At 44.5% G+C, this 12,734-nt stretch overlaps 1 protein-coding gene across 1 annotated transcript in view; it reads left to right on the forward strand.

Moving 5' to 3' along the window:
- Positions 1 to 12,734, forward strand: part of Tmem178b (transmembrane protein 178B) — a 376,213-nt gene that overhangs the window by 317,376 nt on the left and 46,103 nt on the right. The window contains 1 exon segment of the mRNA NM_001195277.2: positions 11,495 to 11,632. Coding sequence (NP_001182206.1) covers positions 11,495 to 11,632 — 138 coding nt within the window.

Here is a 12,734-nt window from a genome sequence, read left to right on the forward strand (position 1 = left end):
GCCCATAGGCCCGGTATCTCCCTTCCTCCACTATCCACTCAAACACGGTGGTTACAAGAAATCTCTCTAACTCCACAACCCCCTCCCATCCCACCTGCTATCCTTCCACTTCCCTCTTTCATTATTGTCTACCAAATTTCTCCCTTCCTTGCATATGTTCATATATCTGCATGTGGGTGAGTGTTTAGTTCACCTCTTTCCCTGGATGGTAAATTTCATAGAGCCAGGGTCTTAGTTTTGTTCACAAGTTTATTTCTTATGCATAGTAGTAACTTGATAACTATGCATAAAATGAGTTAATAAATTAATGTATTTTATACAACAGACAGTATAGCCAAGAGATAGCCTACCATGGGAGAAAATGTTCGCTAAGCACACATATGAAAGAATATTAATATCTAAAATATTTAAAGGACTAAAAAAAACTAAATACCAAGAAATCAAACAGTTCAGGAAATAAATGAGCTAAAGAAGTGAGCAAACAGTTCTCAGAAGATGGTATGCCTTCATTAGACATCAGAATATGCAAATTAAAACTACATTGAGAGTCCATCTTAACCCAGTAGCAATGTCAATCATTAAATAATGATGATGATGATGATGATGATGATGATGATGATGATGATGATGATGATGATGATGATAAACAACACTGGCCTGGATGCAGACAAAAGGGAACCCTCCTATGCTTCTGGTAGGAATGTAAATCCAGGCAATTACATGTTTTATTTTTCTCCTTATTACTTCTCTCTCCCTGAAATAAACACACACACACACACACACACACACACACACACACACACACACACAGAGTTAATAATAATAATAATAATAAACAATATATACATAATGAATTTTATTAAGTCAGAAAGAATGAAATTATGTCATTTTCGAGAAAATGGGTACAAAGGGAAATTACCATACTAAAAGAATTAAGCCAAACTCAGGTAAAAATCTCATGTTCTTTTATTTGGGAGTCCTAGATTTATACAGATATATAAAACCATGTATACATATGTGACATAAAAATAGAAGCAAACATATCTAGAAGAACAAAGGGAGACATGGGAAGGATCAGAAAGGAGAGGGGGCAGAACAGGAGGAGCATGAGTATTTGAGTATTTATGTGAAAGTATTCTTATGAAATCCCTCAAAGAATTTATGTCAAAAATAAAAGATAAATGACCCCACAATGGGTCAGTAAAACTACAGGGAAGCAATAGGAGCAAGTAGAGCTCTCCCAGTCACTGCTGGTTACTAGCAGAGAGGGGGCCATGGTAAGAAAGAGGAGAAAATGTGACTGGGAAGAAGAGCAGACTCTGTTCTCTTATCCACAGTCTCTCCCATCTGTGTGGGAAGTGCAAGCCTTGTTATCATCTAGTGGATTTATGATACCTTAGCATTCTTAAAAATTGGCTCCATGATGTCTTATTAGTGCCTTAATAGCATGCTCTTTATTTTCAATTTCCTCTGTCTCTTGGGATAAAGATAGGCTGGCATACTGCAAAGTGGCATTGAGACTTACAACTATTGGAACAGAATCATCTGGTCTACCCCAGGACTGCCAGGCAGAAAGTTCAATTCACAAAGTAGATACACAAATGCAGGGGGGAAAAGTGTGACTTCTCTAAGGTGCAAAAACTAGCAGAAAGAAGCAGAAGCCATCCCTGTTCCTCAGGGTAGCCATTCCCCACACCACACCACAGTCGTTTCTACTCTAAAAATGCCACAGTTCCTGCTCCTATCTCTCCATACACATAGACTTTGGGAAGAAATATCTTTGCTTATTTGAGAATAGACATAAGGGCTCTTTGAGGCCCCTTCACTAGCATCCTTTGAAAGTAGTATACTGCCATGGCATAATTTAAAAGCCTTTTCAGGACAGGAGCAAAGAACTGCTCATCTTGTATTTCCCATGTTGTTTGGAAAAGTTAGTACACCCTGGGGCTGCTAACTACACACTGGATAATTCTGATGGTAGCTACAGGGTCCATTGTATCTGTGTTCTGTCTTGGAGCCTGACAGTGAACATAAGTGATGACAGACATCTGTAGTAGCACTTTACAGTTTACAAAGGACTTTCAAAGATCTCACTTGATCCATGACTCTTGAAGGCTGTAGAACACAGTGATTAAAGCAAAAAGCTTCAGAGTTAGGGCAGAATTCTCTACCTCTGTCTACTGCTTTCAAGCAGCTGCCTTGACCCCGGGTTCCTTATTATCCCATCAATACAAGGGGAGAGGGCATTGAATGTGATAAAGTATATATAAAGTGCCTAGGATAAGCTAATAAAGCACATGAAATGCTACGGGTATCATTGTCTATGGTCACCATTCTGATTGCAGGTTTGGCATATACAAGGTTATCCCTGACTCATTTATTAAAGTGTTGGATGGTTTGTTGGTATTTTATTTTTTGTTTTGCTTTGTTTTATTTGTAGCTAACAAAATCCAAGAACTACTACCAGAAATTGAACTCAGAGTGTTACGTTATCTTCTCTCTTTCCTGGCTGAACCTTTTGCCATGCATGAGAAACCTGCCTGAGAAAAGAGACATTGGTTCGGTTTCTTTCTTTTCAAGTTCTACCTGCCACCTGTTTTGGTTCCTTCGGAGCTGGACTTGAGGGAAGGTGGGCAGGTGACATGCTAAGGAGCTCTAATGTGTTGGTGCTTTGCATGTGGCCGTCTCAAATACTGTCTGTATCTCACTGAAGGAATTTGTTTCTCTGGGAATCTCTAGACCAAGTACTGTTATCACCTGAGATGAACAGGCCATTGTCCAGGTGATGTGGTTTACTTCCTTCTCAACTGCCATTTTGGGTACTATCCTCATTGAGACTCTCTGGTGAAATCAATGTCATTGAAAAGGTCAAGGCACAAGAATGGAGTCTTTTCAAGGTCATTAGATTTCACTGCCACAAGTTTAGCTCATGGAAGAAGCATGAGATCTTTCTCTGCAACTGTGCTGCCCCGGCAGTCCCAGACAGCCTTTTACTTAGCATTTGAGGCCACACATACATACAATCTAGTGTCTTTCAAACTCAAGGGCATCCCAGTGCTGATCACCAAGTAGGTCTCTTAAGGTTCTTTCCCTGACCTTGGTAGGTAAACGTGGAGATTTCCCCATGGGAGGAAGTAGAAATGCAGTTTCCTTATGACTGTCTTCTGAGAAACCTTCATCCCCCAGCCTCCTTTCCCTGTTGTCTTGTTTTATGTGAACTGGAGATGGGATGTACTACAAGATGCAAAGCCAGGTTGGAATGCCCTGTAGCAAGGTCTGCACAGGTTCTTACACCTCTCCCCAACACTAGGAAGTCCTATAGGAGTATAACACAATCCGCATACACAATTTTTAATGTCACATTACTCACATTGAAGACATAAATAGAAACAGGTATTTTCATAGTATGACTTAATCCAATCTGTCCAAAATGCCCTACCAAGATGTAATCAAAATAACAATCATTAAGAAGTGTTTTGCAGAAATTCCTGCTGAGTCTGTAACATCCGACTATGATGCATATTTCACACACACAGCATGTTTCTAGTGTTCAATAAGCATTTCGAGGGCTCGCTTCACATGTGGCTTGTGGATGCCATTTTGGACATTGCAGCTTCTGGATGCAGAGCAAGTTTTTCTTCTGTTGTCCTCACCTCTGAGACCTCAGAACTAATAAGTTATGGCCGTGATCTTCACAATACATTCCAAACAATATGCATGGGACCAGGATGCAGATTCTAAGCACTACTGAGAAGGAACTGAAGGCTTATAACTACCATCCTTTATTACTGTTCCCATCCTAACAGGCTGACTGAATAGCTGTTGCTTAGGACCATGTAAAGCCAGTAAAACGCAAATCTCCTAAGGGACTCAAAATTGGACTCTTAAGTATTATACTCCTATTGTATAAAAGGTACTCCCCCACATACCCCCAATCCAAAAGGACTCCTTATTAACCTTTTCTGTTTCTCTTGCTTGGTTATATGTGGGTAGGTGCATATATACACTCATGCAATATAGAAATACTCAGGCTTGCACATTGCTTTTCTGTTCAATTTTCTTATGTCACTGACATCTTTCAGCAGAATGGTTTTCATAAGTGAATATATTCCATCATCTTATACTGAATGTTAAGTTCAGTCCTGGGCTTTGAAATAGCATAGTAGATGAGAAGCATTGAAGAATGGTATAAGAATGGGCAGAGTGGGACACTTTCTCAGAAGACGATCCTTACCGGTTGCATAACCTTGGTCAACTAAAATCCCCATGCTTCCCTTTCTATATTGGAAAAAAAATTGCATCTTCCTTAGGGGACATTGTAGAGGTGAACTGGCCCATCCTAAGCATATTCCCCCAAATCCTCCTGGGTAGAACAGTGTTGATTGCTATTGAATCGTTCCTTTCTCTGTTAGGCAAAGCTAACTTAGCTAGTTCTCGGGCACTGGCCTAATTTTTCTATGGAGTCCATGTGTCTTGATGCTCTTGTCTCCTGACTGCTTTGTGGGGTCTCTCGGGGGTCATCTGTGCCTTACATTCCAAGCAGCTGACTTGGCATAGAGAAGGCAAAATAGCTTTTCTCTTGCGTAGAAGAACAGGTTCCACCCAGGCATATGAGGGTAGCCAATACATCCCTTCCCATCATCTTCTTGATTTTCTGCTATTGACTGAAGGCCATTACAGCAGCAGCAAGGGGCCCAGTACTGCAACTTTCCCATTTTCAGGGTTTGGAATGTTTCTCCTTGTTCCGAATTCTCCCTCCTTTCACTTCTTCCTGTACTTGCTTTGGCTGCCAGCCCAGCTTTCATCAAGCAAGCACAAACTTCCTAACTTTTCTTCCATTGTTTTGACAATGAATGTGATTTGTATATGGCGACGTGGCTTAATATCCCTATTTATGGCAGCTCCCTAATCTGAAGGTAGGATTGAGGAGGAGGAAGCTCCACGTCTGTCGCCTGACCCAGAAACTGCTTCTTGTTTCTACAGCAACTGCCTTCTCTTCACTGTCTCTTCCTGGCTGTAGGCTTGGGTGATGCAGGAGGGTCTGTTTTATTTATCATCTGGGGGACAAAGCTTTTCCTAATGGCTTCCATGCTTCAGGCTACAGGAAACCCAAACATCCGCTGATGTTTCCTTTGTATTCAGTAAGCAATGATGCTGAATTGTTTAAGCAATAGTTAATGTTGGCAAAAATAAAAAATAAAAAACAAAACAGTTAAAACCCACCAAACAAACAAAAAGCAAACAACAAAAATCAACCAAGTAAGTAAACTAACAAGTCCCCCACCCCCAAGATTAAAGAAAAGTTGAGTCCGAGTCACAATGACATTTGAGTCACTGGACTGTGAAGATATCACACACACACACACACACACACACACACACACACACACACACACACACACACACAGCTTTGATAATTACTACAGAGTTGGATGGTGGCCACATTTAGCAAATATTTGTTGAACACTTGCTTATGTCAGCCAATGAGCTAGGAACTAGGAAGACAAGAAGAAACAAACACCAGGGCAGTCCTGAGCCAGCTTGAATTTACTCAAGGGAGAGAGATGTAAACAAGTAAGCACGGTAAGACAGGGCAATGAAGTCAGCTAAGTGCAGCTCTGGGTACTGCTTGTGAGGTCTGTTAGAGCCCCACAGAAGCTACCAGAGATGCATGCACATTCTGGGGAGGTCTTCAAAGATGGCATGGAGCTTGCCAGGCAAAGCATAGGAAGCTGGATGCTAGAGGACCCTCTGCCATTCAGAAGGGAGTGAGGGGAACAAACTGCAGCTTGGACAACTGGAATATGGAGCGTTTAAAGAAGGATGGGGTGCAGGACATGACAGAAAGCCTTCTGAGCAGCATTTTAGAGATCTGAACCCCATGTCTGCCACTCTCCATGGAATCCTGGATGCTAGTTTGGTTTCACTAAAATAACTCCTTAAATATAACTACACTGTGATACTGAACCAACCTGTATTGTGTGAGTCGGAGGCATGAGCCATGCCTGTTTTTCTTACCTAAACCTCCGAACTGCTCTCAACACATCATCATATTCTGCCCCATATTTCGTCCTCCTATATGCCCAAAGTGCTCATTGCCAGAGCCCAGAGTTGAAAGAGCTTGGATGGCCACCAGCACCTCTGCTATTAGCTGCTGTAGCCTCCAGCTGTTTCGGTCCTTGGAGGACAGACACTCCAGGATGTATGTATCTCCATACTAATAAATAGTTCCTTGGTCTTAGCCTCTCCAGCATTTGAAAGGTGAAGGAACAGATTCCAGAAGGCTGCTCCCCTCAGTAGCAAGTCTTTAATGAGGAGCACACCCCAACATATGTCTCCACTCCTTCTGAGCTCAAGGGTGACAAATGCCAAGGATGCAATGTGTAGAAAACAGTTGCTAAAACTGAGATGACTTGCACTCCATTTCATATTCCTGCATCCCTAACATTGTTTTCACGTAGTAGCCCATGTAGACGTCTCAATAACTCTTTGACATCGATGCTATCCTACCCTCTACTCACCATCTGCGTAAACTCCAGAGAGACTGACTTGTCCATGTTCCCAGAGCTAAAGGGCAGTAGAGTGAGAAATACAACAGAAGCGCCCTGATTCCCAGGATCCATTCATCTGTTCCTACATTTCCACCCCAATACCACTTCCTTTGGAGATAAGGACTGGTGCCTGGACTGTTTCCTGTCTTTTGAATCAGCCTGTCGTGAGATGACCCGGGGGGTGTGAAGGTCATTGCCAATTCAGTCTCATTCCTATCCTCTCTCCCTCCTCCCTCTCATTTTCTCCCATACCGTCTGACCCCTCAGTACAAAGACTCTGAGGCGCTGTCCTCAGCACGTTGCTCAGCTTGTAATGCCTGTGACCTGGTTCATTTGTGGATGATTGTTCTGCTCGCAGGGCGGCCCCTTTGTAACCAGGGCTGTGTGCTTCCATCCCTGGGAAGGGGGAGCTTCCAGCAGGTTGGCTCTCTCTAGGTACCTTCCAGCCACCACCTCCCTCCCCCTTTCCTTTCAAATTGCAGCCATTAGTGTGTAGTGTCCCTTTCCCCACGTGTATCTAGCCTTTACCTAGGAAGCAAGGTCTAATCTGAGTTTACCTTTATCATTTTCATGCTTTTCAGTAGGAGAAACACGTTTCACTCATGATCGCTTTTCTGTACGAGATCTTTATAGCACAACTGGAAAGACACAAGGAGCCTAAAGTCTATGCTCTCCCGTCTGTGGTGTTCACTTGATGCAGACATCCTAGTTTCCCTGTGCAGAGTTGCAAGCAATTCCTTTCAATTCAAGTGTTAATTGGAGTTTAAACTTAAAAAAAAGTCCCAAGGAAAACTGTTTTTTTTTTCCTTCTAGCTTTATTTAGTGGTTCTCCTGGTGTCTCTTCCTCCACCCTCCCTCACAGCCATCCTCCCTCTGCCCACCCCCTTTCATCATGCTGGACGTTCAAGAGTTTAGAATGCACCTTCCTAATTTCAAACATTAGAACATTAAATGTGAGGGGCACGAAACACAGATAACAGACTCCAACCCGACTCGGTTCATGCGATACTTCATTCCCGTGATCGCCTGCAGAATCGAACGTTATCATCCAAGACTCTTCTCTCTGTGACAGTAGAGCCCATCATCACAGATTCCACATCATAGGCAACGAAAAGTTTCCTAAAGCTTCTGGGAAAGGCAAGCTACAGCTTCCTTTCTCCACTTTCCACTTTCTTTTCTTCTTTTTTCTTTTTCTAAAGTCATTAAATGATGAAGAAAGAAATACAAACTGTGTAGATTCCCAATAAAGGATACTACTGTGGGCCCAAGGAAACCACAGGAATTGAATGGTAGCTTCTTATTCTTAAAGAGGAAGCTGACGGGCAGGTAGAAGAACTGTGACATCATGTGCATATAACCACAGAGTGACAGAGGACACTAACTCAAATACAAATAGAAAGACTGTGAAACAACAGACACACTACACTCTAATGCCTCTACATTCCAACTGAGTGTGTGTGTGTGTGTGTGTGTGTGTGTGTGTGTGTGTGTGTGTGTGTGTGTGTGTGGTGGCCTTCCCAAGTGCTCCATGGACCAGATTTTGTGTGTGAATTAAAGCTAGACATTGTCTTCTTTCTCTTTTTGCTCCATTCATCCATCTGTTTTTTTATTTATTTTTATCCTCTTTTCCTTTTTTTCTCCCTCCCTTTCTCCTCCCTCCCCATCCTCTCTTGAGTTGGAACACAGGGCTTCATGTGGGATAGGCAGTAGGGTTTCTCCGACACTGCCTTTGGATCTGGCATTTCCAGCTCCCAGCCGTGCCACAGCTCCCACCCTTCTTGTCTTCTGTCCTTTGTTCCCCATCTCTTAGCTACAGCTCTGGCTTGATCTTAGAAGAAGGGATGCCAAGTGCATTTGCTCACATCAATTTTAATTCTTTTATTTATCCTGTTTCCTCACGCAATTCAATGATGCAGCTGTTAACTCTATTTGCAGTCCGCTGGCTTTGAGACTGTCGATAACTTATTTATTTGTCTTTGGGTTTTGCTTTTTTCTCATCTGTAAAACTGGAATACTTCTCGTTCTGCCTGCCTTCTGACCTATTAGAGTAGCTTGCCTGAGCCACCGCATAGATAACCCAGTTAACTCTCTAAGTAGAAAAAACTGATTGTTTGCACAGAGGCTGGACAAAGCCAGACTCAGGGGTGATGTGAAAATCTTTCCTGGGTCAATGGAAACACAGTCAGGACCTCTGATTTTCATCCTATTTCTACATCAACAACTTAGAACCACCTTTTACATAAGTCAACAGTACCCTGTGGGAGACACAGAAGTTTACCTAAGCTGAGGCAGAGAGAGGGCAACTGCCCCCCACAACACTGGAGACTCAGATGATTGGACTCTGCCCAGAACATTAAGAATAGCGATTATTTTCTCCATTTGCCTGCTTTTCTGCCCCCTTCCATTTTCTTCTAAGTAGAACACTTTGCTCTCATCCTTCAATAAATGTCACCTCCTATTTTTTATGGTTGGCATTCTCTTTAGATTTGCTGCCTCACCAACCCACAGGTCCATCCCTGGCCAGTATGGACTCACTTGGTGCAACCCACCATCCACTCATCCCCTTAGGCAATATCTTTGCTCCCAAGGGTCTATAGTCTGGGACCAATGTAGGACATCCAGGCATTAAAGACAAGTGAGAATTTGACCTCTGGAAAAGGTAGTTTTACTGGGATTATAAGGGCAGGACCCAGAAGCCTTTACTGTATGAAAAAGGGAAGAACTCAGAAGAGAGTGCAGAATTTAGTACCTTCTGTTTACGATACTAAACTTCCCAGTGGGAGAGTGGACTCTTCCCATTTGCTCTTTAAGCAAGCAGCAGTTAGAATAGTAATCATATATTACCTGTTCCTAGGAATCAATCCACACGGCCTCACGTGTCTCCACTGACCAGTCTGATCAGGCTCTTACCGTGAGGAAAGAAGGAATCTCGTGATGGTCATGAGTGTGACTGTAGAAGTGGGAATGAAAGGCAATGTCAGTCCGTAGGAAGTGACCCACAGGGCCTGGGTCAGCCCATGGACGGGGATAGTCCTTGCTTTTTAGCTATGGCTGGCTGTGCAGGAGGCTGAGCTTGTGCGTGAGCATTGTCATCAAATGGCTCTTTCAGCAAAACCCCGCCTGACTCATTTGGCCGTATGCGTAATCTGCACACTGCTGTGTGATAATGAGGCATCCTTAGCAACTCACAGAAGTGAGCACAGAGTGTCATTTCCACCTGGCTGGGGCAGGCCTGCTAGGTGCTCGGTAAGGCAAAACAGAATCAGGCAGGACAGGTATCTTTCCTGTTGCCCATTTCAGGATCCCTGCCTCTGGGACTAGGGAATTGTCCAGCTTCTGCTGGCTTTTTCTTCCCAGATGGGAGAGCTGGTGTTGTTTTTCCTCTGTGTTTATACCTCCCTCTCTAGTCAGCTTCTCCTGGATGGGACTGACAATGTCTGATTTTCCTTGTCAGAACAAAGAGACCAGACCCCTCGAGAGATCTTGACTCAAACTGTGCTCTGCTGGAGGCAGAGGGCCCTTTTACATGTTTTATGACTGCATAGGAGTGGATAGAATGTAAAAGAGGGAAAAGAAGAAGGAATGGCCTCCTTATGACAGACTCAGATGTTTATGCCCACAGAAACACTGTTGCATTTGTTCCTCTGGGACAAGAATAGAGAGATGGGGCAGCAGTGGATGTGAGGTACCTGATTCCAGGAAGGCACTTTCTCTACCACCCTGACATTTGACCCTTCCTTTGTGAGAGGGTAGACCTTTAGGATGCTCTGGATGCTGCCGGGGATTCAGGATCTAGGGCAGAGGCCAGGCAAAATGGTGTTTTTGTTTGTCGGTCCGTTTGTTCGTTTGTTTTGCTCTTGCTTTGCGTCCTGTTAGCAGGCTGGGGCTGGTGTACTGCCTTGAAGGTAGGTAGGCATGAGGGGCTGCAGGCAGAGTCAGGAAGGAGTGACCAATGTGATGGATGAAGTGCTCCCCAGGAAGTAAAGAATCAGTTCTATGTAAAGGGAGTAAGAGAAGGAAACCATTCTGGAAGCAAGTCCAAGCCAGAGCCATGAATGTAGAGGGAGCACGTGATCATAGCTTTGGTGACATCTGGCCTCAAAAGGGAAGCCAGCAAAGAAGCTTAGTTGGGTAAGATGCTAAGTAGCCAGCAGAGAGGGGCAGTCCTTCTCTCTCCCTTCTGCTGCAAGCAGCATTTTTCCAGCAACCTCCTTCCTTACCAAGTCATTCCTGGCTTTGTCGGATAGGCCATAGAAGTAAAGAGCAGGCATGGTCCTCACAGTGATGCTGGGGCTAACCCTAGAATCAGAAAGATAGAGGTAACTGCAAGAAAGGGCCTGCTCCAGGGGCTCAGACTGCAGCTCTTCCTCTGCTTCCAAGACTTCAGGCAGAGCTAAGGCCAAGAGCCAGCTTGAGACGGAGCAGAGCACCAAACCCATATTTTCACATGTGACTTCTCCCACAGTCCAGCAGACCTGAGTTAAAACGGGGAGAGGTAAGGGGCAGTCTGTCTGCAGAAGCCCTGCTCTCTCCAGCAGCCCACCTCACTGCTCTCTAAAAGGCTAATGCTGTTAGCCACAACTATCTGGGTTCGAGTCCCTTCTACCACTTATTGTGCTGCTATTAGCAAGTTGCTGTCTCTATTCTCCACACTAGAGACAGCACCTGTCCCTTAAGGATGGGATAGAATCACAGGAAGAGCAGCACATGCTTAGCACAGATGAAGTGAGCTGACAGGATGATGTGTTTGCCTGGTGCTTAGGAACCCAGATGTCACAGCTCACTTGTGCAGAAGATAGTCACCTCCAATGGCTCTCTCCTGTGCAGGGACTCAATAGGTAGTCTTTCTGTCCATGAAGTACCCTCTTCTCCCTGCCCCAGGCTAGGGTACACCTGATATCACATGTTCTAATGCTAACTCTTTTCCTCCCGCTTCCTCACAGATCTGCGTAGAATGACAGCTGGCTTCATGGGCATGGCGGTGGCCATCATCCTCTTTGGCTGGATCATCGGTGTCCTGGGCTGCTGCTGGGACCGAGGCCTTATGCAGTATGTGGCTGGGCTTCTCTTCCTCATGGGAGGTAAGGCTGAATACTATTGATGGGGATGGGGAGGCTGGGGAGGTCTTGTTAGTTGGAACTGTGGGCAAGTGGTAAGAGCTTACAGCAGAGGAGCTTGGTCAGTATGGTTCTTTCGACTTCCTCATCTGCTGGCTCATCAACAGTCTCTACCCCTGTTAGCTATTGGCTGCTCTAGCAGCTGTTAGGGATGGAAAAAGAAAGGAGATACAGTCTTGAGTGTCTAGAGTCTTGGGGACCTCACTGCCTAGGTGAAAGGGAGATACTGTGGCTATGAGACTTAATGGGGGCAGATGGAGACCTCAGACTTGGAAGCATGAAACCAGGATGTGATAGATGTTGTTTCATGCTCCTGTGCTCTGTATTTTAGTGTTAGACCAAGGAAGGAGGTGTTTCTCTTAAGGGCCATGCTCATCCTTGACTTATGGTTTAAAACAAAGCAGTGGTGGGTTGAGACTAGATCCTTCTATTTCTGTTTCCTTTCTGATTCCTGTATGGCCATTGAGTCAGCCCAGTGGCTTTTAGCAGACTGTACATAGAGAGAACTGGGGATAGGTTCTGGTCTGAGTGAAGTAGAAGCTTCCTCACTGTCTACTTGGGAATCTTCCTCCTCTTTGGAGTCTCCCAGTCTGCGGCTCAGCCTAGAGCTCAAACATTGGACTATTTGGAACAGGTGGATGGGTGAATTTTGTGGAACCTGGAGGCAGAGAGCAAGTGTGGACAGACAGAATTGGAAATGATTGTGGAAGGAAGGGAAAAGGATTCCCACATTTGGGAGCAGAACTCAAACTTTGGACATTTTGCAGGTGCCTAATTGACGGTAGTCTCTTTTGTGCCTGTTTCTGAGCTGAGGAGAGAAAGATGAGGTCTTTATCTGCAGGAGAAGCTGGGGAATGGAGAAGCGTGTCCCTCACTATGCGCAGAGATTTCTAGGGCACAAAAAGGTCTGGTTTGGGAGAAGAAAAAGGGAGGGGTTTTGTAGGAAGGACTTGGGCCCTAAAGTTTTGCTGTTCCTTGAAGCACAGCTACTCAGCGTCAAACATAAATGCAGGCTTCCCATGGAGCTGATACTTTTACGGGACTAACCTATTATCAGAGTCAGGAT

This window comes from Rattus norvegicus, chromosome 4 (assembly GCF_036323735.1).
Source record: "Rattus norvegicus strain BN/NHsdMcwi chromosome 4, GRCr8, whole genome shotgun sequence".
Classification (NCBI taxonomy): domain Eukaryota; kingdom Metazoa; phylum Chordata; class Mammalia; order Rodentia; family Muridae; genus Rattus; species Rattus norvegicus.